This window comes from Erpetoichthys calabaricus, chromosome 1 (assembly GCF_900747795.2).
Source record: "Erpetoichthys calabaricus chromosome 1, fErpCal1.3, whole genome shotgun sequence".
Taxonomy (NCBI): Eukaryota; Metazoa; Chordata; class Cladistia; order Polypteriformes; family Polypteridae; genus Erpetoichthys; species Erpetoichthys calabaricus.
In genome coordinates, this window is record NC_041394.2 from 259,120,652 (window position 1) to 259,144,868 (window position 24,217).

At 36.0% G+C, this 24,217-nt stretch overlaps 1 protein-coding gene across 1 annotated transcript in view; it reads left to right on the forward strand.

The window, feature by feature from the left end:
- Positions 1 to 24,217, forward strand: part of col7a1l (collagen type VII alpha 1-like) — a 548,766-nt gene that overhangs the window by 183,631 nt on the left and 340,918 nt on the right. Inside the window, exons 14-18 of the mRNA XM_051929632.1 lie at positions 12,310 to 12,468; positions 13,491 to 13,610; positions 16,442 to 16,591; positions 19,633 to 19,770; positions 20,608 to 20,754. Coding sequence (XP_051785592.1) covers positions 12,310 to 12,468; positions 13,491 to 13,610; positions 16,442 to 16,591; positions 19,633 to 19,770; positions 20,608 to 20,754 — 714 coding nt within the window. The remainder of the gene's footprint in view (positions 1 to 12,309; positions 12,469 to 13,490; positions 13,611 to 16,441; positions 16,592 to 19,632; positions 19,771 to 20,607; positions 20,755 to 24,217) is intronic.

Here is a 24,217-nt window from a genome sequence, read left to right on the forward strand (position 1 = left end):
AACACCCAAAAACACTACACTAGAAATAGAAGCAAAAAAGCAAACATTATCAAATTATAAAAGTATACCTGTGTGTTGGAGAAAATACCTTTTCATATTAGGCAGACCTCCTAACAGTGAAACAAAGATTAACATAGTAATTAAAACAGCACACAAACAGATAAAGTGAGAATGTGTAAACTCTGTACAGACAACATCTAAGCATGGGATTTAACCCAGCATGTTGGACTGATAAAGCAGCACTCTCCTGTGGTGCCCCAGTCTCAGGACTCTGAAATAAAACATTTTTGCACAATTTTAAATTCCCTGGTTGTCCTTACAATGCTGGCATGAATACTTCATATGAAATGTAGTGCTTATTTCATACTTACTGGATGCCTTTTTTGTCTTCATACATTTCATTTTCAAAATTACTTGCATATGTTTTCTAAATGCATCAAGGAACAATATCATAATAAGCACTGAGATGAAAAAACAGAGACACAAGCGAACTGGCAGTTAAGCGCAATAATGGGTGCCTTTCTTTCACAACAAGTGATTCACAGTAGTACTCCTATCAGAATGAGCTTTCAGTGTTAAATCTGTGTGAAAATGGCCTGCAAAAATGAGAGTCACTTAACTAGAAAGGCTATTCCACTCTTACAGTGTTCCTAATCATCATCCAGCGTCGCTTGTGGTTTCCCCTTCCATCCTACAGTATGATCTGCGAGGCTGTTTTTATAATGCCCTGGGAATCTCCACCTGCCTTCTCGAGCCTCCCTGGACTGTGAATATCCTGCTGTCAATCACCTGTCTAAACCCCGTTCATCTCTAGGGTGAAAATGATGGATACTACAGTACAATACTTTAACCAAAACCTGCTTGCCTGCTGTTAGTTAAGGAGGGTTAACCATAAGAACAAAAATCTTCCAAACAGGAGTTAGAGTGGAACAGGTGTTTTCAGTATGATCACTTTCCTCATCACTAAATACTGTTTTATTGTTAAACGTCATAGACACAATTTTAAAAAGTCATCATCCAAATGGAATTTGTTTTGCATTCATTTTTGAAGCAGTGTGCATACCTTATGATCGTGCATTGATTAGAACATTAGAAAATTAGAACACTCTAGACAAGAACAGGCCATTCAGCCCAACAAAGCTCGCCAGTCCTATCCACTTATTTCTCTCTATTATAAAAAAAAATCCTGGAAAGCAAAAGCAAGGCTACGATACGTGATCTTCTCAGAAGACATTTAAAAAACCCGCGAGACAAAAGAGACTTGCCATGGTGCGTTTCGCAGGGACCGTAAACATGAGACATCGTGACAAGAGATTGACCCAGGACCGTCTCGTGATGACGTACAACATGAGATTCTTGCAAGACATGCCCTACTTACAATCTATCAAATAAGACAACGGGGCAGCAAAACATTCAGTCTTGTGAAGGATTTAAGAACATACAGATCCAGGGTCGAAGCGCATATAAAGCGTATAAGGATAATACGTTATAAATGAAACTTCGACGAATAAGCGAAGAAGAAAGCAGTGTGGAGAAAAGAGACTCTAAAGCGTTGGAAAGGTGCAAATTCAGAAAATAAGGCAAGTAATTATTAGCCCGTAACAGGTGGAACTGAAACAAAGCACGTCCAATCGGGCTCAGAATTAAAAGACAGAGTAAAAGACAAAGTAGAACTTCATAAAGACGTTCACAAACGTTGGCGCTATACACATGCAGAGCAGATTATGAAAGCAGTGCAATTTGAAAGGCTCCAAAAAAAAAAAAATAGGAAAATTAGAAAGTATAAAAAAAGAAAGTAAAGATCGCAGGAGCGCAAAGAAACGGAAATTAATACTCGAAAAAGGGAAAATAATCACCACGGACCAGGTGTCACTAAAAAAAGCAGGACAAAGCAAGGTCAGAGATAAAAGACAGAGGTTACAAAACAAAAAGGCCAAACACATGCAGAGCAGGTTAGAGATAATTCAGGATAGGTTTCTCTGTTTGGAATTTCAGGACAGACAAAGTGATCTACATCATCATCAGTTAATAATTTTTTTTGCAAAGTAACCAATAAATGCATGTGAGGTAAAACACGCTTTTGAAATTCTCATGACTTAAACTTACAATATTTACATACTTCTGACATATCACCTGTGTCCATATATTCGATCTCTATTCACCTTTTAGTTATTTCTCTGAGTAATAATTTCTCTTTTTTTGCGCTAACGCGATGTTTACTTTCTTGTTTTGACACTTTCGTTTTTTTTCTACTTTCATATTCTGTATCATCCTCTGCATGTGTTTCGCGCCTATGTTTTTTTGGGGTTTTTTGAATTCCAGTTTTCATTATCTCTAACCTGACAAAGTCATTAAACACATGTCTCACTGACCTCATTTAAAAGATTCAGCATATTTGGACTCAAAAGTTTCCAAATATTGTTTTTATATAAGTTACTGAAATAAAAGTGAAACTAATAAAATAGCAACAATTCAAAGAAAAAAAAATCTTAAAAGTATATCCGGAAAACCAAACATGGGGGTTGGCAAGTGAAGCGAGCAGGGGGCAAAGCCCCCTAGTCTTCCAAAAAAAACATCAAGTCAAGTTTTGAAAGTCCCCAACGTCTTACTGTCTACCACACTACTTGGTAGCTTATTCCAAGTGTCTATCGTAGTTTGTGCAAAGAAAAACATTCTAATGTTTGTGTGAGAATTACCCTTAACAAGTTTCCAACTGTGTCCCCATGTTCTTGATGAGCTCATTTTAAAATAACAGTCTCAATCCACTGTACTAATTCCTTTCATAATTTTAAACACTTCAATCATGTCACTTCTTAATCTTCTTTTACTTAAACTGTATAGGCTCACCTCTTTTAATCTCTCCTCATAATTCAACCCCTGTAGCCCTGGAATCAGCCTAGTCGCTCTTCTCTGGACCTTTTCTAGCGCTGTTATGTCCTTTTTGTTGCCTGGAGACCAAAACTGCACACAGTACTCAAGATGAGGCCTCAACAGTGCATTATAAAGGTTGAGCAGAACCTCCTTGGACTTGTACTCCACACATTGTGCTATATAACCTAACATTTTGTTAGCCTTCTTAATGGCTTCTGAACACTGGCGGGAAGTCGATAGCTTAGAGTCCACTATGACTTCTAAATCCTTCTCATAAGGTGATGTTTTATGTGAGTTTAAAGATTGTATAATTCCTTAAGATAAACGTTTCAGAGTTTCTTTACCTAATGATCCTACTGTACATTGAGTGTTACGCTATGTGTCAAGCTATAGATCCTTACTGCCATCTTTGTCTGCTGAATGCCCAAGGCATATTTTGTATTCATTCTGGGATTCTCTTTCCAGTGAAGGCTTTCTAGTGTCTGTCAATAGATTCCTATCCTTCATTCTCTCTTCCAGTATATCTCTTCTGCCTCAAATAGTCCTTCTTTTGGATTTGTCCCCTTTCTCTCCCTGATTTCTTACTAGCAGTGGCCATAATCACTTGGAAGTATTGTTGCAAGATCTGTAATTGCCTCTCGCGAAAACCTGCAGGTTCTCTTCCTTTCACTCATTATAAATTTTCTTTCTACAGTTTACTTCTACTTGAACTCTCCATGGCACAGAGTCATAAAGCCCCAAAATTCCACGATAGAAATCTATGGTGAAATTGGTTCAGAGTCAGATGACATTTTTCCAGTGTTGCATCCCTTATTATGACACTTGACCAGGGCCGGATTTATATGAAAAGAGGCCCTAGGCTATTCCACTTATGAGGCCCTTTCACCTTCCATTTTTAAGTTTGTAAATTACATGAGAGATAATAAAATTTTGCTAACAATTTGAATGTAGGCCCCTCTTGATCTTGAGGCCCTAGGCTGAAGCTTAGTTAGCCTATAGGAAAATCCAGCCCTGCGCTTGACCTTTCCTCTTTAATTTGTTTCTTAACGCCTTTTTTCAGGATCTGTTATGTGTCATGTCTCTGTCTCTGGTCAGCTCAAGCACATTTGTCCGTTCAGCTTTTTGATGTTTATTTAGGGGGCTGGGGCATAAACCTTTGGTGTGTAGGTGGGAGATGATCCCAATAAATATCCTATTTTCCATTCTACTGTGGCCTGATTCAAGGTTGGCTTGTGGTTTGCATTTAATGCTTCTATAATAGACTCCTGTCCTAACAACCCTGAACTGGACCAAATGGGTTAGAAAAAGGATAGATGGATGGACTTTGCATTGTCCAATGCAGGATTGTACATCTGAATAAACACACCATGAAAATCAATGGAGAAGATGAGACAAGATGAGACATACTTTATGCCTTGATGTTGTACAGTGCTCAAATAGTTCTATATAAAAAGAATGTCTTAAACGTGTTTGTGATATATGGGTTCAGGCCCACTAACCAGCTTCTGTCCAGAATTACCAATTGAAGAGCTTGTCTTTCACTAAATGCTACAGCTGTTAATTTTTTTTTAAACATAATGAGGGTGCAGCATCTGTAGAGACATATCAGCTTACAGAGCAAGTAAGAAGTAAAAGGTAGATTTATAACCTTTTACCTGTTACTTGCTTTGTGACATGCCAAAGAAATAGATAATGAATTTTTTTTTCAACAGTACTAGCAATGTTCTTTATCAGTGATGCTTCTTTATTAACTGTAAAAGCATGATAAAGAACAAAAAATATATTAAGCTCCGTTGTAATTGGATGCAGTATTTCTTGGCATCTTATCTCACAATGGCTAAATGATGACATTTCAGCACAGTGTCTGATGATGTCAGAATGACATTACTTTGTCATTAAAGAAATATAAATGCAAATTAATATGCGCTATAGATTTCCTAAACTGTCCACCTCTAAATTAGAATACAGATTTTCCTGCCTACGATTAGAATGACTCATCCCCTAAAAAATAGAGCTGTTAAAGACTACTTTAATATTCTTATTTTTTTAAATATGTTTCACAGTGGCCTATTAAAGAGAGAGAAAAGATGTTTGATGTTTTGTCAAGATGTGTTTGGCTTATTCCTAAAATAAAGAAATGGTTTATATGATTTTTATATGGTTAACTGTTATAAATGTCACTTATCCAATTTTTATTTTATTTCACTAAAAACTAGAAGAAGAGAAATGGAAATAAAGGAGTATTTCTCATATAACTTTTAGACATTTTTTTCAGTGATAAGCCATATTTTCCTTTCTTTCAAAAAGATGATAGATAGATAGATAGATAGATAGATAGATAGATAGATAGATAGATAGATAGATAGATAGATAGATAGATAGATAGATAGATAGATAGATAGATAGATAGATAGATAGATAGAACTTTATTTGTTCAGAGTTGGAAATTTGTCTCTTTACAGAAGCTGTTCAAATGAATAAATACATAAATAGGTAGATAAGTGAATGAATAAATAAATAAATATGCACACACACTTTGGTCTGAACAAAGAAGAAAATTAAAAAAAGAAAAGTTCTGACTTGGCAGTCACAGTCACAGTGAGGCATTATGCAGACATATTGCTATTGGTATAAAGGAGCCCCATTAGTGTTTCCGAACATATTTCTGCTGAATAATTCATTGCTTTAAAGTCCTTAGCATTAGTGTGTTGTAGAGAGAATATGCAGAATTGTTCATAATGCCACTCAATATTGCTTTAATTCTCTTCTCCATTATTACCTCCAGGGGCTCCAAGATGCATTCTATAACTGAGCCTGCCTTTTTAATTAGCCTTTTGATTCGGTGGAACTCTATTGAAGTGATGTTACCAGCCCAGCACACTACAGTGTAGAAAATTGCACTGGTCATCACAGAGTTGTAGAAGATGTGAAGGGTGTCACTTCCCACATTAAAGGAACACAGTCTCCTAAGTAAAAAGAGTGTGCTCTTCCCTTTCTTGTATTTATTATATTATACAATTTAACCATGTTAGAAATGGAAATTGTACAACAAGAGGTTTGCTTAACAAAGAAGTAAATCTACTAAACACTTATACATTATAAACGTAGAAATGGATATATTTTTTAATATATTTCTATATCATATATCATATATATTTTAAAAACAAACAGAACATTTAATGGAGAGTGTACAGGTCACAAAATAGACATGTTTACCAAACAGTAGCTGTTGAAAAGGCATTGGGATAGAAGTGGGCCTTAATGACTGATCTGTTGGAGACATTACTACTCAGGCCTCAGTTTGTGGTCATGTGGACAAGTGTGTCAGATATTCCTGGAGATGTGTCAGTGAGCATCTGAAGATTTATTTGATAAGAATGTTAAAGAAAGCAGCTGAAAATTAAAACAAATAAAAATAAATGAAGACTCTTAGGGGCGGCATGGTGGTGCAGTGGTAGCGCTGCTGTCTCGCAGTTAGGAGACCTGGATTCGCTTCCCAGGTCCTCCCTGCGTGGCGTTTGCATGTTCTCCCTGCGTCCATGTGGGTTTCCTCCTGGTGGTCCAGTTTCCTCCCACAGTCCAAAAACATGCAGGTTAGGTGCATTGGCGATTCTGAATTGTCCCTAGTGTGTGCTTGGTGTGTGTGTGTAGGCTGGCACCCTGCCTGGGGTTTGTTCCTGCTTTGTGCCCTGTGCCAACTGTTATTGGCTCCAGCAAACCCCTGTGACCCTGTAGTTAGGATATAGCGGGTTGGAAAATGACTGACTGACTGAAGACTCTTAACTAATGATAGTGTAATAATACCTATTCCAAAAGACATGTTTCTTAATTCCTTACAAAACCAATCAAAATGAGTAATTAAACAAATAAATTGGAACAAAAACTAGCAACCTCAGTGCCATTCAAAGATTATACTGTGTGTGGTGAATAATAATTCACAATAAAATTTCCAGTATTAAATTAACTTAAAAGTGCATATATATATATATATATATATATATATATATATATATATATATATATATATATATATATGTAGCAGGGCTCAAATGGAACAAATCAAGAAGAGACACCCTCACACTCAGAAATCAGATTAGTCACTTGAGCTAACAGAGGTCTCCTGTGACTTGACTGGGTATGGCAGTTAACGATGGAGCTGTAGTAGGAGTGCCGATCCAAAGCACAGGTATTGTATAAAAGAATTGAACCAAATGACTAAATGTCATATTCAAGTTCAGAAGTTGAATGTGTTATTATTCATACGACCATCCATCCATCCATTATCCAACCCGCTATATCCTAATACAGGGTCATGTGGGTCTGCTGGAGCCAATCCCAGCCAGCACAGGGCTACCAACTACCCTGAAACCTTTTAGTACAAAACGTACACTGTCACACATGGATAATAAAGTTAACTTGAAAATATATATTGAGGAGTAAAGATTACAGATGAACTCAATAACAATGTTATTTAACAATACATTAAAAAGACACCAACCATAGTCTGAAAAAAAAGTCTTTTTCAAGGAGATGTGAACAAGATTACATTTTTAATTGCCACCCTGTTTAAATTTTTATTGTCTTCATAAATGTGTAATGGTCATATACCAACTAGGTCCAGGTAAACAGACTGGTAAACTGGTGCCATTATCCGAGTAAGTCAAGTCAGGTAAATTTTATTTTTAGAGGACATTTAAAACAACAGAAGTTGACCAATGTGATGTGCAGCTTCCATAAATACACAAATACGTATATAGATACAATAAATACACCAAAACAGATCAAACAAATAGTATAAATAGTATAAGTAACAGAGTAAATAAAATAAAAGGCTTAAAAAGCTAAGGCAAAAAGAAAGGCTTTCAGGCCAAAGTTTTTGCTGACCTAATGAATTGCATTGAATTAACTAACTACAGGGTCACGGGGGTCTGCTGGAGCCAATCCCAGCCAACACAGGGTGCAAGGCAGGAAACAAACCCCGGGCAGGGCGCCAGCCTACCGCAGCAATACAGATATAAAATATGAAAACATAGGTACAATGTACATATGCATATAGTGCAAAGTGCCCTACTGGGAGTATTTGATGGACTGATTGAGTGCGTTTATAGGTCTTGGGATGAAACTGTCTCTGACCATCAAGGTCTGTGCATGAAAGGCCCTGTAGTGTTTGCCAGAATACACTGTGGCATGGGTGAGTGCAATTCATGCAGATATTGGTGGCTTTCCTGAGGCAACGTGTGCTATTAATGTCCTCCAGGGCTGGAAGCTGATCCAGGACAATCCTCTGTTCTCTCAACACAACCTGCAGTAGAGCTTTCTGATTAGCAGTTGTGCAGCTGAGATACCACACACAAATAAAGTGGGGTAAAATACTGTGTGGGGTGCAACGGTAATAGGTCAGCAGCACCAGTCAAAGGACGCCAGCTTTCTTCAACATTCTTAAGAAAAACAGCCATTGGTTTGCATTCTTCAGCAGTGCTGTGGTATTAGGTGTCCATGAAAGATCCCTCATTTTATATATACTGTGTATATATATATATATATATATATATATATGTATGTGTATATATATATATATATATAGTGATATTTTCCCGGACACCATCAGACCGACACCGCATCTTTATCAAACTCATGCTTTTATTTTCTTCTCCACACAACACAACTCAGTCCTGCACAACAACAATGTGTCTTCAGCCCCAGTCACCTTTTTCCTGGGCCTTCTCTCTCCTCGTCCCTGGGCCACCTGTCTCCTCTCTCCAGAAGCTTCGTCCTGCTCCTGCTCCCAACTCCAGCTCACTGACAGGAGGGAGGCGGCCCTCTTTATCATCACCCGGATGAGCTCCAGGTGTTCTACCTGACGTCACATCCTGGTGTGGCGGAAGCATCAAGAGAGCACCCGGAAGCACTCCGGGTGAACCTGGAAGGATCGTCCTCCATGGATGTGGCAGAAGTGAATAAGTCCCGGGCTCCATGAGGCTCGGGGCGCCCCTTGGCGGTGACCAGAGGCCCCAACGGTCTTGAGCCTCCCTGCTCCCCTTCTGTGAGCCTCTTCTACTCCAGGGCTGTTGCCCCCTCGTGGCCCGGAGGATGAATATGCCATGACCCAGTCCTTCTAGGCGTCCTGGCCGGGTCTGACCCCCACGATATTTTATCCTTTTTCAGATTTTCATGCTTCTAGGCTATTATGGTCATTTCATTTTCGATACCCAATAAAACCAGAACATATGTTTGGAGGAGAGTTATGTTATGACTCAGACAAAAAATTTTTTTTGCTCTGTATAAATATTGCTTCAAGGATATTTGACGCCATGTGTCAGTAAGTATTATTGTTATGTGTTTATTTTGCCACAACACCTATGGTTTATGTGTGGTCACCACCATTTTCAGTAGCTGTTACAAGGATATGGTGCCAGTTGTCACATGATGTCCTCAGTGCAATTCAGTAGTTTCAAGCATGTTTGACTCTTGTAGTGATCTTTAGTTTAAAAATTCTAACACAATTTTTTGGCTATGAATTTTGCCTAGCATTTTTGGTAACTGTGCCTGGTTACCTTGATTGTCTGCTTTTGACGCCTGCTTATGATCCATCTCCTGATCTCTATTTGCCTGCTTCATTATGTAGCGGGGAAGTTTATGTTTTAAAAGGCAGCTGCGCTGATACCCAACTGAACAGCTAGCTCTTCTCTCTGGCATTTATTCATTATTTTTCCTTTTTGTCTTATGGTAGTAGAGATGCATATTATGAGGAAATTGTAGTGTTGAATGTTTAGCTGTATTCTATGAAAAGTAATTTGACATTAGTATTTTATTGTGTAAGTGAGACAAAGCAGTCTGTAAAACAAGGAAAATGGTATCCTTTGTGGATCTATTACAGCAATAAGTAAATGTAAATGAGTCTCACTTAGCAGGGATACTAGACTTAATGTGTGCCATTAACAGCCTTTAAAAGCACTTCATTATGACTGATGTAACTGACACTGATTCATAATCATTGAGGCTAGCAACCCTGTATTTCTGAGACACTAATATAAATGTGATTTTCTTATAGCAGGGAGGAACAACGGACTGGAGAAAGGAAAGTTTAAATATATCAGAAAAGACAGCAGCCAACTAATATGTGCAAGTTTTAAGGTCATAACTTTGCAAGTTATTATATGTTTAGTATCAGCAAACACTGGTGGAGCATACATGGGCAATTCCATGTTTACCTAGAAAAGGGTTGTGGTTGTCAGTAATTTTGTGTTCATAATTGTATCTCCTGCCAATAAACAAACTGAGCTGTAAATGTTAGACTGTGACTCAAGTTTATTATGGAATCTGTTAGCAACACAAATAAGCAAAGAGCTAATGGAATCCTGACACTGTTAGGATGCCACCCCTGCTAAATCTGATATAAATTCATTCAATGTGGTGTAATGATACAAATTAAAGATAATCAATGACAACTGATCTAGTTTAGTTTCACATTTAAGACAGTTTACTGACAGAAATACACACTTTTTCAAATTACTTTTGAACTCAGAGATTCCAAAAGTTTTTTCCAACAGTTATTTCTAGTGGCAATGATGAGTTCAGAGCTGTGATAAAGAGTGCCCCGTTATCAGCATAGAGAGATATAGTATTTGTTCAAATTCTTTCTTTTATGAAGTCAGATAGCAAAGGGCACAATAGCAAATACATTACAGTATATACTGGTGAAAGAAGAAGAATATTGTCTCATATAAGGCTGGAGAAATCTTCTTGTGCTTGGGAGTTTATAATAATTAAGAAAATGTCAAATTATTGTTGTAGTTTTTCATAGAAACATTCTGCACAAAATGTATGGCTTCTAAGAGCCTAAAAGCAACAGTTGAAAAAGATATTAGAAAAGCTAAATGGCAGCAAGAAATATTGGTAAAAAGGAGAAAGTAGTAAAGGGATGGTCATGGAGGAGGAGGAGGAAGGCATATGGTAACTGAATTAAAATATAGAGAGACTAAGATAGCAAATGCTTTATTTTTGTGTGTGTTTATAAGTTTACAGAACTCCCTAATGTAACAGAAACTACTAAGGAGGTACATTGAAAATAGTAGAGAGAGAAATGCTGCTTAGATTTAAAGGGCTAAAATTTAACAAATCACTAGGACCAGATAACATTGAGTGCATCTGTAAACCCTTGACATTTATTTATTTATTTTTGAAAATCACTTCATACAAGGGAACTTCTTATGTGCTGGAAGCCAAAAGGTATTATCCCATTGTATGTAAAGTGGGGTTGGCCTGATCAAAGTAACTATAGGCCAGTAAACTTATCATGCATCAATTACTCAAAGCAATTATTAAGGAAAATAATGAACATCACACAGCAAGAAAAGGTGTATTTGTGAAATTGTGAGTCAAACATGGAATTATACAGGATAGCTCGCATTTCACTTATATGCTGGAATTGTATAAATAATCAACAAAACATGAGTGAGGTGCATGTGATATTATCTTCATTTTGGTGGCTAGCATTCAATTTAAAAGTGAGAATTCAAGTCACTATGCATAGATGAGTAGAGAATTGGCTTAAATACTGGGAACAAATGGTAATGGTGAGAGGATTTCTTTCAGAATTAGGTAAAAGAAAAAGTGGAGTCTATCAGAGAATGGTCCTTGGCCTGCTGCTGTTTTAAATTTGTATAAACTATCTGAGTAAAAATATCAATGACAAGCTGGATATGTCTGGAGATGATACTAAACTAGGTGGAAGAGCAGATAACGCAGTGACTCCAGGACTGAGGTATGACCTATGAGGAGAAATTGAAGGAGAAAACAGATGTTAAGAGATGAACAACAGTGTTTGAAGGATAATTTTGGTACTTTTCAAGTCAAAGTTATTTCTTAACTATCATTGTATACTGTATATTCATTTGCCACATAAGTAAATGCTGAAACATGTTTTATAGATTTAAAAAAATACCTAGCCTGTTGATGCGTTTTAAAATGGAGGTGAACTGGACTGTTGTTGAATGTAAAAACAAAAGTTTTAAAACTTACCAAATATGTTCATTTTTCAAGTCAAGAGTGATACTGAGAATTGATCCATCTCTTCAGATTGCAAACATACTGAAAAAAAACCCATTCTTGTTATTTTAAGATGGAAAAAAGCAAAAAGAAAAACATTTTTTTGAAATTCAGTCATCACCTCACTGCTTGTCTTCCTCTGTGGCAGCCTCTGAGCCACAGGGTAATAGTTTCATTTGAAAAGTTGTCTCCAAGATCATTAAAATGATAGCTTATAGGGTCCTTATTGTCACATGCACAGAGTATGGTGAAATTCCTACTTGCAAGTGCTAATCAAAATGCATAGTAGTGACTACCAATGTAGTGATGTTGCTAGACTGGTGACTATAATGAAACATCGTATTAATTGTCTACAATACTATATGGTATCTTTCTGTTTTTCTTTTCAAGAGTTTGTTGGTAAAGATCGCCCACGACAGCTAGCTCTCAATAGCTCCACCACAAACTATCACCTGCGCAATCTTGTTTATGACACTGAGTATGTCCTTTCCTTGTATGTGTTGTTTGGATCTATTGTTGGACCTGGAATCACAGCAACAGTTAGAACATGTAAGTAAAATATTTTCCTGTCATTAATATTCTACTGTTGTTATTATTATTATTATTATTATTATTATTATTATTATTATCATTATCATTATTATCATTAGTATTATTATTATCATCATCAGATATTGCATAATCAAAATATCACTATAATTGTGTCTTAATTTGCAGTGCCTTGGCCATTGCAGCTGCAGAAAAATGAAAACATAACATAAAAAGAAATATTCCTAATTTTGATATACTTCATAAAGAATTGACCATTGTATTGTATTATGATTTTAAGTTTTAATTCCAAGTAAATACAGTAGATATAGACCTCTGTCTACAATTTGTATGTTTTTGCTGGTTGCTATGTTTATAGTGTCACAAACTCCACAAAGAGCCATAGCAAAGTTTGAGGCAGCCACCCGTATATTTGGTTTTCTGGCTGCAAATTGAGGTTTAAATGATAGCACTGCTGTGCACAAAACCGAGTCCAAAACAGAACTGAGGGAATAGGGAAAAGGTGGAGGCTTTTAAAGGGGAAAACAGGAAGTGAGGTCAAAGGGATCGGGCTCATGAGGGTCTTCAACCATTGGCTTGAGCCCAGACGCGACATCACAGGGGCCGGAGCCGGCAAGGTCTTCTTCCATAGGCTCGGACCCGGAAGTGACGTCAAGAGGGCCAGGTGAAATCTCCCGTGAATGGTCTGCAGGAAAGGGAGAAAAAGAGTCAGTGCACTCTGCCACATCCTGGTCTGATTTGGAATTGCCCTTACTCAAGCCCTATAGCTGCCTCCCATGCGCACGTGTGTGACAAAAGCAATATAACTATTTACAATGAGAGCAATTTTGTTCCCTGAATTCTCATTAATTTACTTTACATGGTCAATTGACGCAATGTCAATATAATTTGGTATTTTATTAGGTTGATACCATGTATGAGTTAGGTTGATGGGCATAATCTTACACAGGGCACCTGGTGTCTGTAGGATTAGATAAAGAATGTTTTTCGGCAGTTTCTCTAATGAAAATGTTTATTTTTAGCTCCTCTTGGATACGTCTCCAACTTCAAGATTACGTCTTATACAAGCACTTCAATTGATGTAGCATGGAGTGCTATTGTTGGAGCAACTGAATATAAAATATCTTGGCATCCATCAACAGGTAAGTGTTGACATTGACATTGCTAATTTTTTGAACTTAATAAAAAAGCATATACATTTGTTTACTTCATCAGAGATGCTAATACGCATATTAAACCATCTGACTATTCACTTGATATAAATCCCAGATGTAAGATGACAAAAATGAAAGTAAGAAGTAGCCTTCATTATATTTTTCTGGCATGTTAATGTGAATCTGTTCAGCTGTTATCAAAGTGAACTGCATTTATATAAATAATTTTCCAGTTAATACAGTTATTCATGACATCTTTTAAGAAAGAAATGCATTCATTGATTTATTCGTTGATGAATTCAGTCAATCATTAACTGAACCCGCTTGTTTCAATGCAGATGCATGAGATGGTGTTCCCAGATAGACACAGTTTTGGTTTTAAGAATATAGGTATTAATTTGTTTCTGGTGACTTTGCAGTGAGCTACAGAGGCTGCCAGATTAGAAAAAAATACCATTAGTGCCACATGTACACTATAATGTATGACAAAGCTTCAAATACATGTAACCATATGAGCTCTATTCTAAATGGAATTTTCTAAGTTGTTATTGCCACTGCTTTTTTAATTCTACACCAAGTCACTGTGTGTTGAGTTTGCACATTTCTCCATATCTACTGTATTTGCATTTTCTTGAGTTCCTCCAGTGTTCCTCCCATTGGATGTTGCAGATCAATTAGCAATTGTAAATTGGACCTCAGTGAGCGTAAGTGTGTAAGAGGGCCCTAAGATAGGCTGGCACCCTATCCAAGTCAATTCCTGCTTTGATTCTTCCAGGATAGAGTACATTCATATCCCTGAATTGTTTCAGTCTTACCCTCCTAGAACTGTCAGTGGCATTGATCAATGAGTCACCCGCTTTAGTGTATTGATGACCCTAAAGTAGGTGGAGTGCTAAAGTAAGAGCGTGAGCAGGATACCCTTTAATTAAATGTTTGCAAGATACAGCTGGGGATAATAACGCACTACTGTTGATCACTTAGGTGATCCGACTCAAATCAATAGGACACTCAACAACAGCAACCCATGACCCAGTGCTGGTAGCTCACAAATCAAAAGTGGATCGTGACCCAGTGGTTGAGAAACACTGCCCTAGTTGAAATTCTGAGGAGCCGGATGGCTAGTGGTTACTGTTGTTCTCCTACTTCCTACTTCTTAAATCCTTTCTCAATGGCATCTAGTGTTTGGGCTGCATTTCTCTTCTAAGCTTTGCTCAGGCGGTTTTCGTATTACCTTTTAAGTGGGAAAATTTTGTGGGTTGGTGGGTGGGGAGGGATAGTATGTTTATTGTTTTTACTGCCAATACAATTGTTAACTTTTGACTGTTTATTTCGTGAGAAACCTGTTGGTGTTATTATTTCTGTTGCTTATTAATGTTGTATAAAACGTCAACAAATATTTGATCACAAAAAATAACCATGAACTGGAAACCTACTTTTGAAAATATATTTTCTTTGTTGTATTTCAACATCTGCAGCATAGCTTGTGACATATTACAAATTATTTTTACATACCTGGATGAATGAGGGTACAAAAGATGACAGGTGACTACAGATTTATTGCAAATTATGCATTCTACTATTTATTCAGTTGCTTGCATTGATATATTGTGCCATTCACGTGTATGTTTTGTATACTATCGGTCAAAAGTTTTAGAACACATTATTTGCCAGAGGTTTAAATTTAAAGTTTAGGTTAGCAAGAGATTTTTTTATAGGTAAAACTCTAGGTTTAGTGAGAGAGAATCAGCTATTTGGGATCAGCACCCAGTTTGATTGTCAGTCAGATTCAGCTCCAGAAAGACCCTTCATTGAACAAAAAAGATGAGTCCATTACAGTTTTCTTGAGTAACTGCTTGCTCCTTGAAGTCAGTGTCCTCATAAAGATCAGGGTCAGAAGTGATGACCAGTTCCTGGTCACATGTCCTCCTTTATAGTTCCTAGAGTGGAAGCCAGCCAGCCAGCATTGCAGGGCTGGAACTACCGTTATTGTTCAGTGAGTAATTTGTCCTCTTGTTTTAAAGGTCTTAGTTAAGGATGGTGTAACAGTCTTTTCCTTCCCTGTTTCATCCATTTCAAACAGATCCCATGACTTGTTGTGATACGGTTTGCATATCTGTAGCTAGAGACCCACAAAAGGATAAAATGAGTCACGTATCGGACGGTCCTTTTCTATGCCAAAAGCAAAAAGTCGACCAGAGACAAGAACAGTTTACAACATTCCATGCAGTGCATGCCCAGCGGTATATGTGGGACAGACATCTAAAAGACTCATCACATGTATACAGGAACATTACAATGACATCAGAAGGAAAGACCCACAGTCTCTGATTTACACACATACAAGTTCCACTGGACACATGTTTAACTGGGACACTGTGAAAGTTAAATTCAGGGCCAATACTAAGAGTGTCAGAGAGCTGGCTGAATCCTGGCTCTCTAATGAGAATGGCATTAACAGACACTTGGACTTGAACCCAGCACATGCAGTCTTAAAAAGTAGAACATAATAGTAGAAATAATAAAAAAAACCACCTTCTGAACCTCATCTTATTAATCCACCTCCCTTTACAAACTCCCCCTCCACCCCCACCTTTCACTTGCTATATATTGCATTTGATTCCTCTATTTCAAATTATTTTCCTCTGATGATGACACCTTGTAGGTTGTCGAAAACTTAGGAATAAAAAACTATTTTATGATACATTACTAATTTGTGGGTCTCTAGCTACATATACATATATATAATAAAATAAAATATATAAAATACAACGTGTATAATATTTTAATATGTTTGTTGTAAAACTGTTTTTTTAATGCAGATGACAAAACAATTGAGAGCCAGTACTTAGACAACAGTGTTCTGAACTACCACATTGATGGTTTGCGCCCTGAGACCGACTATACTGTCAGCATTCATGCAGTATATGGCAATTCAGAAGGACCACCAATAATGCTTTCACAATATACAGGTAATGAAAATATGTCATTTTTTGTATTTTACTTTTGTGTAAACAGCTATACAGGATTCACACATACCTTTTTAGTTTGGCCTTCCAAGAAATGCTTGGAAAACAGTTATCAGTACCTGATGTAAAAGGAGCTTGATAAAATGAGTAATAAACTATAAGAAGTCTTTCAGAAGAAAATATGTAAGCATAAAAGATAACATTTAGAATATTCAGTTTAAAAGGCATAAACATAAGATATCCCAAAGGTTACCAAGAAAAGAACACTGAATTAAAAAGGCAATAACTATATTAAAGGATGCTGCCAACCAAGAATGTCTATTATGTTCAGGTTTTCCTCTAGTGAATGTTCCATAAATAACTATGAAGATATCAACTTTGAGAAGGATATAGATGTCTCTCTTGAAAGAGCATTTAGTTCCTGATTAAGACAAACACTAACACTAAACTGTCTTAAATTCTGTGCAGTGTAAATTGAAGCCTATTACACTAGAAGCCAGGTACAATTGTGTAAAAATGCAATAACCCTATAGAATTGCAGAATTCTCCTTTTTTTCTTATTCTAGCTACTGACTTGACAGTATAGTATTTTGCAGCTAGTACTACCCTTCATTATTAAGTCAGCTTTTCCTTGGATGGTGGCAGGTTGTAATAACCACCAAACTGGACTGGTAAAGGATATGCTCTTTGTTTTAGGGTATATCTCATTCTGCCAGCTGATTGACATAGTAGTAGTTTAAGCTTCCAACGTTATCCTTTATTACAGCTTTAGCTGTTGTTTTTCCAAGTTAACCACTGCTTTCACTGAGAGACTAGCACAGAAGACGATTCAGTACTTATTCTTTTATCTCCCAACTTAATTATCTTTAGTTTAAATGAAAAATAATAATTTCAGTTTTAATTTAAAGGCTGATTAGAACTACTTTGCTCATAAATCTCTCCAGTTTTTAAGTTTTACATCAATCTGAAGTCTACAACAGCAAAAATATGCAACTTATCAGAACCCATCCTGGGTCTGCTATAGCAGAGCATGATCAATCAAACTGCCATATAGAGAAAACATGCAAAATAAGCATAACATGTATTGCATTTTAAGTAAGAGGAATATGATAATGTGACATGTCACATGATTTCCATGACACATGACTGGTAACGAGCATAAAAATCACAAATAATATGGAGGTATCCATGAAAGACAAACACAAAATGGCGACAAAAAAGGTGATATTGTCATAACGTTAAAATACTTTAAAGTATAACCTATACAAATGCATAAAGTGCAGAAATTGAAACAGTGCAATGAAACTTTGGTTACAACACTGTTGTCATGAACAGCCTTTCTGTTTTTGATTTTTTTTTTTTTATAAATCCTCCTTGATCTCCTTTTTTTATGGGTTTTAGATATGAAGTAATCTCATGGTGACCTTTATTTTGGTGCTTGATTTTTAATAATGCTGAAAATAAGTAGTGTTCTCCTGCATTGCCATTTTGTTTTTCATATGGTTGCCATCATCTTGAGGAGAATTTGTGGATGGTTGCTATATTGTTGCTAGGCAAGGTCAACTGGAAGTATGCAACACGTAACATTTCCAGGTCAAGAGTATAAAAGTCACACCATGTACATCCTAGTTGTCCTTGATTGGATTCAACAGAAAAAAAAAAATATTTTTGGATTCTTGGTTAGGAATGGTTTTGCCCTGCTTTTTCTCTACAACTTATGATTTTGCATCTGGATATGTGGTCATGTTTATGTTTTGTGTATCAAACACTTTCAAACTATTTTCCTAACTAAAGTTCTTGAAAAACATCCTTAACATTATTTGCTTAACTATTGGACTTTTTGATTCTGGCTCTTGGCTGGAAATTTTTGACTTCATGAATATCCTGATTTCAATTTCTCTCAAAGCTGCTGGCATCTCATGCATACAGTACTTTTTATTTTTGCTTTTTCTTCATGTATTTTCATGCTTATTGAGTGTTTATTGTTATCATGGGGTGTGCAGACAGTGTGTGGTAATCATGAGTGAGTGTATTAGCACTTGATGTCACAGTGGCCATTTTTCACTCCTTCAAAAATGATATCTGGAAGCTTGTTATGATTGTCAGCTCAGTTTATAAACCATTTTTTCTTTTTTGAATTTCTTGTTGCTTTTCTATATTTAGATTTTTTTTTCTGAAAACTTTCTTGTTGTGCTATAGTTTTGTGTCCATTAGGAATTTAATTTCTTTGGGTAGGTGCTCTCCTTGAATATACAAATTCAGTTATGCAGACTCTTCTTAACAGCTTCCACATAGTTGTTACCCTCATGCTAGTGATTGGGTCTATTGGATTCCTGGAAAAACTTAAAAACATTTCTGTGTGTGTATTTTTTTCATTTTATGCTGGTTTTGACAATGCTATATTGTTAGCCAGGACTGAATGAACCTGAGCGGGAAGCTTTGAATGTATTCTGCATTACTTAATCTAGATGTAATATAAAAAGCTCTGTTTTCCTTCAGTACTGTATATAGTAGCACATTCAGTGCTGTAATCTAATTTTTGCAGTCAGCAGGAAGAAAATTAGAATAACTTTCTAAAAACTAAAATATTCATAGATATGAAGGTTTGGAAATGGTAAAAACAGCAAGTGTCTTCCAACAAAATCATTCTGATGACACTGCAGACGTCGCTGTAATCTGCAATTGAAAACTCATTTCTTAGATTTATTAAGAAACTTTTGATATGATGTAAGAAACAGGGAAGGATGTTGCATTAAAAAAGTTAAATGTAATTTTCTTGACATAAAAAAAATCTTAATGAACTCCCTGTAACTATGTCATCATCATCATTTTTTTACTGTTGCCAGCATTGAAATTAAGCTAATAATGAGAGAGATTTGAAATTTAAAAAGTCTACATTATTTCCTAGAATTATTTTTTCAGTTTCATTTTTATTTTTTGGTATACTCTTTCTCAGTATAAACTTTCAAAAAGTTAGGCTAGGATAATTCATTAAACAGATGACTAATCTTTTTCTCTTATATGTTTAAACCTTTATTATTAAGCTTCAACAAAAGATATAGAAACAATTCAAAGTGTGAAGGATTTAAAGGTCATTGACATTGGAGTGGACAGCTTCAAACTTTCTTGGAAGAAAACAGCTGGAGTTTCTGGATATAGAATTACTTGGGCCCCATTCCATGGTAGGATTTTGACATTGAAAATAGTAAAGTATAATTTTAAAAGTTTAAGCATGACTAATCTAATGCAGGAGCACAATAATTAGTCTTTTGTTGTTTTTGCATGCTTAACAGATATATGCACATATAAAAAGATTAATCATTATTGCAAATTTCACATAGTTAAATGTTACTGTCATCATTTTTGTACTTTAATGTAAGAACAGTGAAAGCAGTGTCAGAGTATGTATATACATTTGTGTCACTTTGTGTTTGAAGGTGTCAAAAAGATCAAGATCTCAGCAATGCAGAGTTCAATATTTTGAATGCAGTGGGGTAAACACTGTCCAGGAGCTTGGAGGTGCAGGTCTTAATAGATCTCTAGCACTTTCTGGAAGGTAGCAAAGTAAAAAGATGATGGTCAGAGTGAGACAAGTCCTCAATGATATTTATGGCCTAATGTGTGTGTTAATGATTTTCTGGGTTGATTTGATCACTTACTGAATAGTCTGCTTATCAGCCACAGAACAACTGTCATACCACACCAAGTAATTATAAGTGAGTATGTTTCTATGTGGCAATGATAAAAAGACAAAAGAAGCCATTCAGACACATTAGAATTCTTCAGTGTCCTTAGCAAAGTAGATCTACTTTTATGTGTTCTTCATCAGAGAGGTGGTGTTAGTTGTCCACATGTGGTCTTTAGATATGTGGGTGCCCAAGCATTTAAAATTAGGCACTGTCTTCACTCTGTCTTCTAAAAATGATGATGAATTCTTTAATTTTAGTTTTTATTTGCATTTATATATAAAGATGATGTAACAAAAGAACTTTACCAATAATCTTAACTGAAATTTTTAGGAGGTACAAAGAAAAGTTCTCTTGTGTCCAGTGATTCAACTTTCTTTACAATATCGGACCTCCATGAAAGTTCTGCTTACACTATTCAAGTATCTTCTGTGGCAAGAGGTCGTGAGTCAAGTCCAGTTCTTTTAAATGCCAGAACATGTGAGTATGGTAATGGAAATGGTAATCAAACACCATTTTTGAATTCTTCTTTTTCTGTTCTAATTTTAATTTCAATTTATACATATTTAGAGTTTTTCATTAAAAGACATGATCAGAATGATTCTGAGTATTTACAAATATATAACATGTACAGGAAAATAAAGAAAACTATGATATATTTACATACATACTGTAAAAACAGACATACTTTATTCAAACACAAAAAAATAAAAACCAAGTTTAAAGATCTGTATACAGGATGGAGTTGGTGTATTCAAGTTTAGTTGTTGATATACACTGTGATGATGTCAAGTTTCAGTTTCTCATTACTACATCAAATGTATTGTTAGGCATCTATAGTATTCTTACATTTATGAACAATTTTGTTATGTTAGAGTAACATGATTTTTTAATCATTGTTTAATAACCTTAGAAAAAATGAATGTTCTTTGTATCCTGTGTACACAATTTAGTGTATGTAAAATTGTGTCCAGGTATTAATTTCAGCCATTCACTGATAACATCTGTCTTTATTATGCCAATCCAAAAATTTCCAGACTTTTTCACCTTATATAGAAATTGAATATGTTTCACTAATTTTGTCTTATCTTACCATTAAGACTATTTATTTTAGAATTTTATGGTTATTGAAGTTGTAGCTTCCTAATGATCACAACAGTGGAAATGTCACTGAAGTAGCCACTCATCTTTAGTTTTTAAATCATCAGTAAGTTTGACTTAAAAGGTTAAGAATATGTAAGTTTTGCACTCAAAAGCCGATATGGCTCATATCCAACAGGGGGTACATACTCTTTTGGAATATATTCTTTTAGTATGGAATGCAGCCCTACTGACAATTGTATTATCCCTCCTCAGAGTCTATATATTAAATGCAGTATTAATATTAAAACATGTAAAAATAAGACTAAACAAGTATTCACTTAGCTTGCAATTTATAATTTTGGCTTGCATTTCCAAAAATAATCAGTTGAAGGAAGCTCTTGGAAGAAAACAATGCAAATGTGGGGTCCCTGGTGATTGTCTTCATCTACTTCAGTGGAGTTGGGGGTATTTTAATAGGCACAGAGGATGTTTTCTATCCCATCCATAGGATGAGATAAAAATAAGTGACTAAACCATCATATTTTATACCCTTAAAACTAACTAATTGACCACTTCATTTAAGAATGCCTGTTGACATTACATCATCTTCCATTGAGACATTGCATGTTAGCTTTTATTAACTATTAACAGACAATTTCTGTTGAGCAGTTAGTAATTAGAATTATTTTTATTCAGTAATTTTATTGACCATTAGCTTTCATTTGCCAGTTACAGAAAATACACCCGTTAGTTCTCTTTGTTTTACTCATCTGTTTGACCCTCAATTAAGACCAGTTAACCTTTACAATATATTTCTTGCTGACCATCTGCCTTGTAAGCTTCCATTTGCAATGGTCAAAACTTTTAAAATTACCAGATTACTGCCTGTGGCCTTAATTAGTTAGTTATTTTGCATTAAGCAACCATTTGTATGTAAGATAAACCTGTTTGCATTAAAATAGTTAGACTCACATAAAACAGTGACATCTGATTATTCTGACATTTGGCAATAATCTTGCACTGTCACTGTTAAATGTGAGCAATTTCTGAAAAACACCTTTGCAAAGTAGATAATACTTGACTCCATCCCCAATAACGGAGAATACTTTTTCAAGTACACTTATAGACAAATAAAATGTAGTGCTGATTTAATTTTTGATGTAATGCTTTAATATGCAAGTGTAGCCATATATTTAAAGAAGTAAAGAAAACTATAACTACAATTAATAATTAATTGGATTTATATTTTCCCTCATAGCAAAGCACCTAAGATTTAGAATCAGTGTAAAACTCAAAGTATTTTCCACATTATTATACTTGGCATAGTTGGCTGGATTATAGCTGGAATACTGGCTATAATGAATAACTTGTTAAGGAAAGCAACCTCACATATTAATGAAGGCAAAGGAGGGACCAGCCGAATTCTAGAGTTGTCGTGCGCTAGTCTATGAACTCCTGAGTTACTCAGTAAATATTCTGTCTTAACAGCCTGGCCAGCATTAGTATCCTAGATGACTCCCCAAAAAGTGCAAATTGTGGTATTAAAGCTAGAATTAGGAAGTTGGAAGAAAAAGGAGCAGAAAGCTGCAAAATAACTGGGATGGTTCCAGCTAACAGCATTATTTGAATTGGACTTGAAGGCCCAAGCGATGAGAAAGGAATGTGGGGAGTTAAAAAAAAGAAATAGAAGAATTAAAATGAAAACAAGCAATTTCTTAAAAATGTTTTTTAAAATGAGAAGAAGAATCCATCCATTATCCAACCCGCTATATCCTAACACAGGGTCACAGGGGTCTGTTGGAGCCAATCCCAGCCAACACAGGGCGCAAGGTAGGAACAAATCTCGGGCAGGGCGCCAGCCCACCACAGGACATGCACATACACCCACACACCAAGCACACACTAGGGACAATTTAGGATCACCAATGCACCTAATCAGCATGTCTTTGGACTATGGGAGGAAACTGGAGCACCCGGAGGAAACCCACGCAGACACGGAAAGAACATGCAAACTCCACACAGGGTGGAGTCTCCTTACTGCGAGGCAGCAGAACTACCACTGTGCCACCATGCTGCCGAGAAGAAGAATGGGCAAATGAATTTACCACATTAGCAGTTTGTTTAGTGCAAGTACAAAAGCACAAACAGGGAAAATAGCACCCATTTTCCAATTTAAAACAATGTGCTATTATAAGAGATATTTGGGATTCTTAAATCATGGAATGGAAATGTATTTAACACTAATCGTGAAGATGAGCATAAATTACTAAAACAAGTTTGATAATAATGTGCATACCATGGCTGACAGTCTTCAAGTGTGGTAAGCAGAAATGCAGTCACACAGGTTTGGTAGATAGTCTGTGCATAGTATAGTCTTGGGGGAAACTGCACTTTAGGTAAGGGTGCACATTAGTGGCTCAAATCCTAACTGTCTAGTGAGCACACTATGGCTGACAATTCCAAGGGAAAGTGCTATATAATAACTACAGTAGTGTATAGGCAATTCTATATTCAAATCTAAGACCTAGAAATGAACTTGGATTCATGTACTGTTTTATCACCTTCTTTTTGATACGCTTATACCAGGTCTTTGTGTGTGCATATGCAGGGCATAAGCAGGGTCATACTTATTCACACATAACCAAGTAATACTGCAATGAAACATACAATATACTGTACAGCATACTACATGTACTTATGTATGTATGTGTGCATGTATACAATACAATTTATTTTTGTATAGCCCAAAATCACACAAGAAGTGCCGCAGTGGACTTTAACAGGCCCTGCCTCTTGACAGCCCCCCAGCCTTGACTCTCTAAGAAGACAAGGAAAAACTCCCAAAAAAAACTTGCAGGGA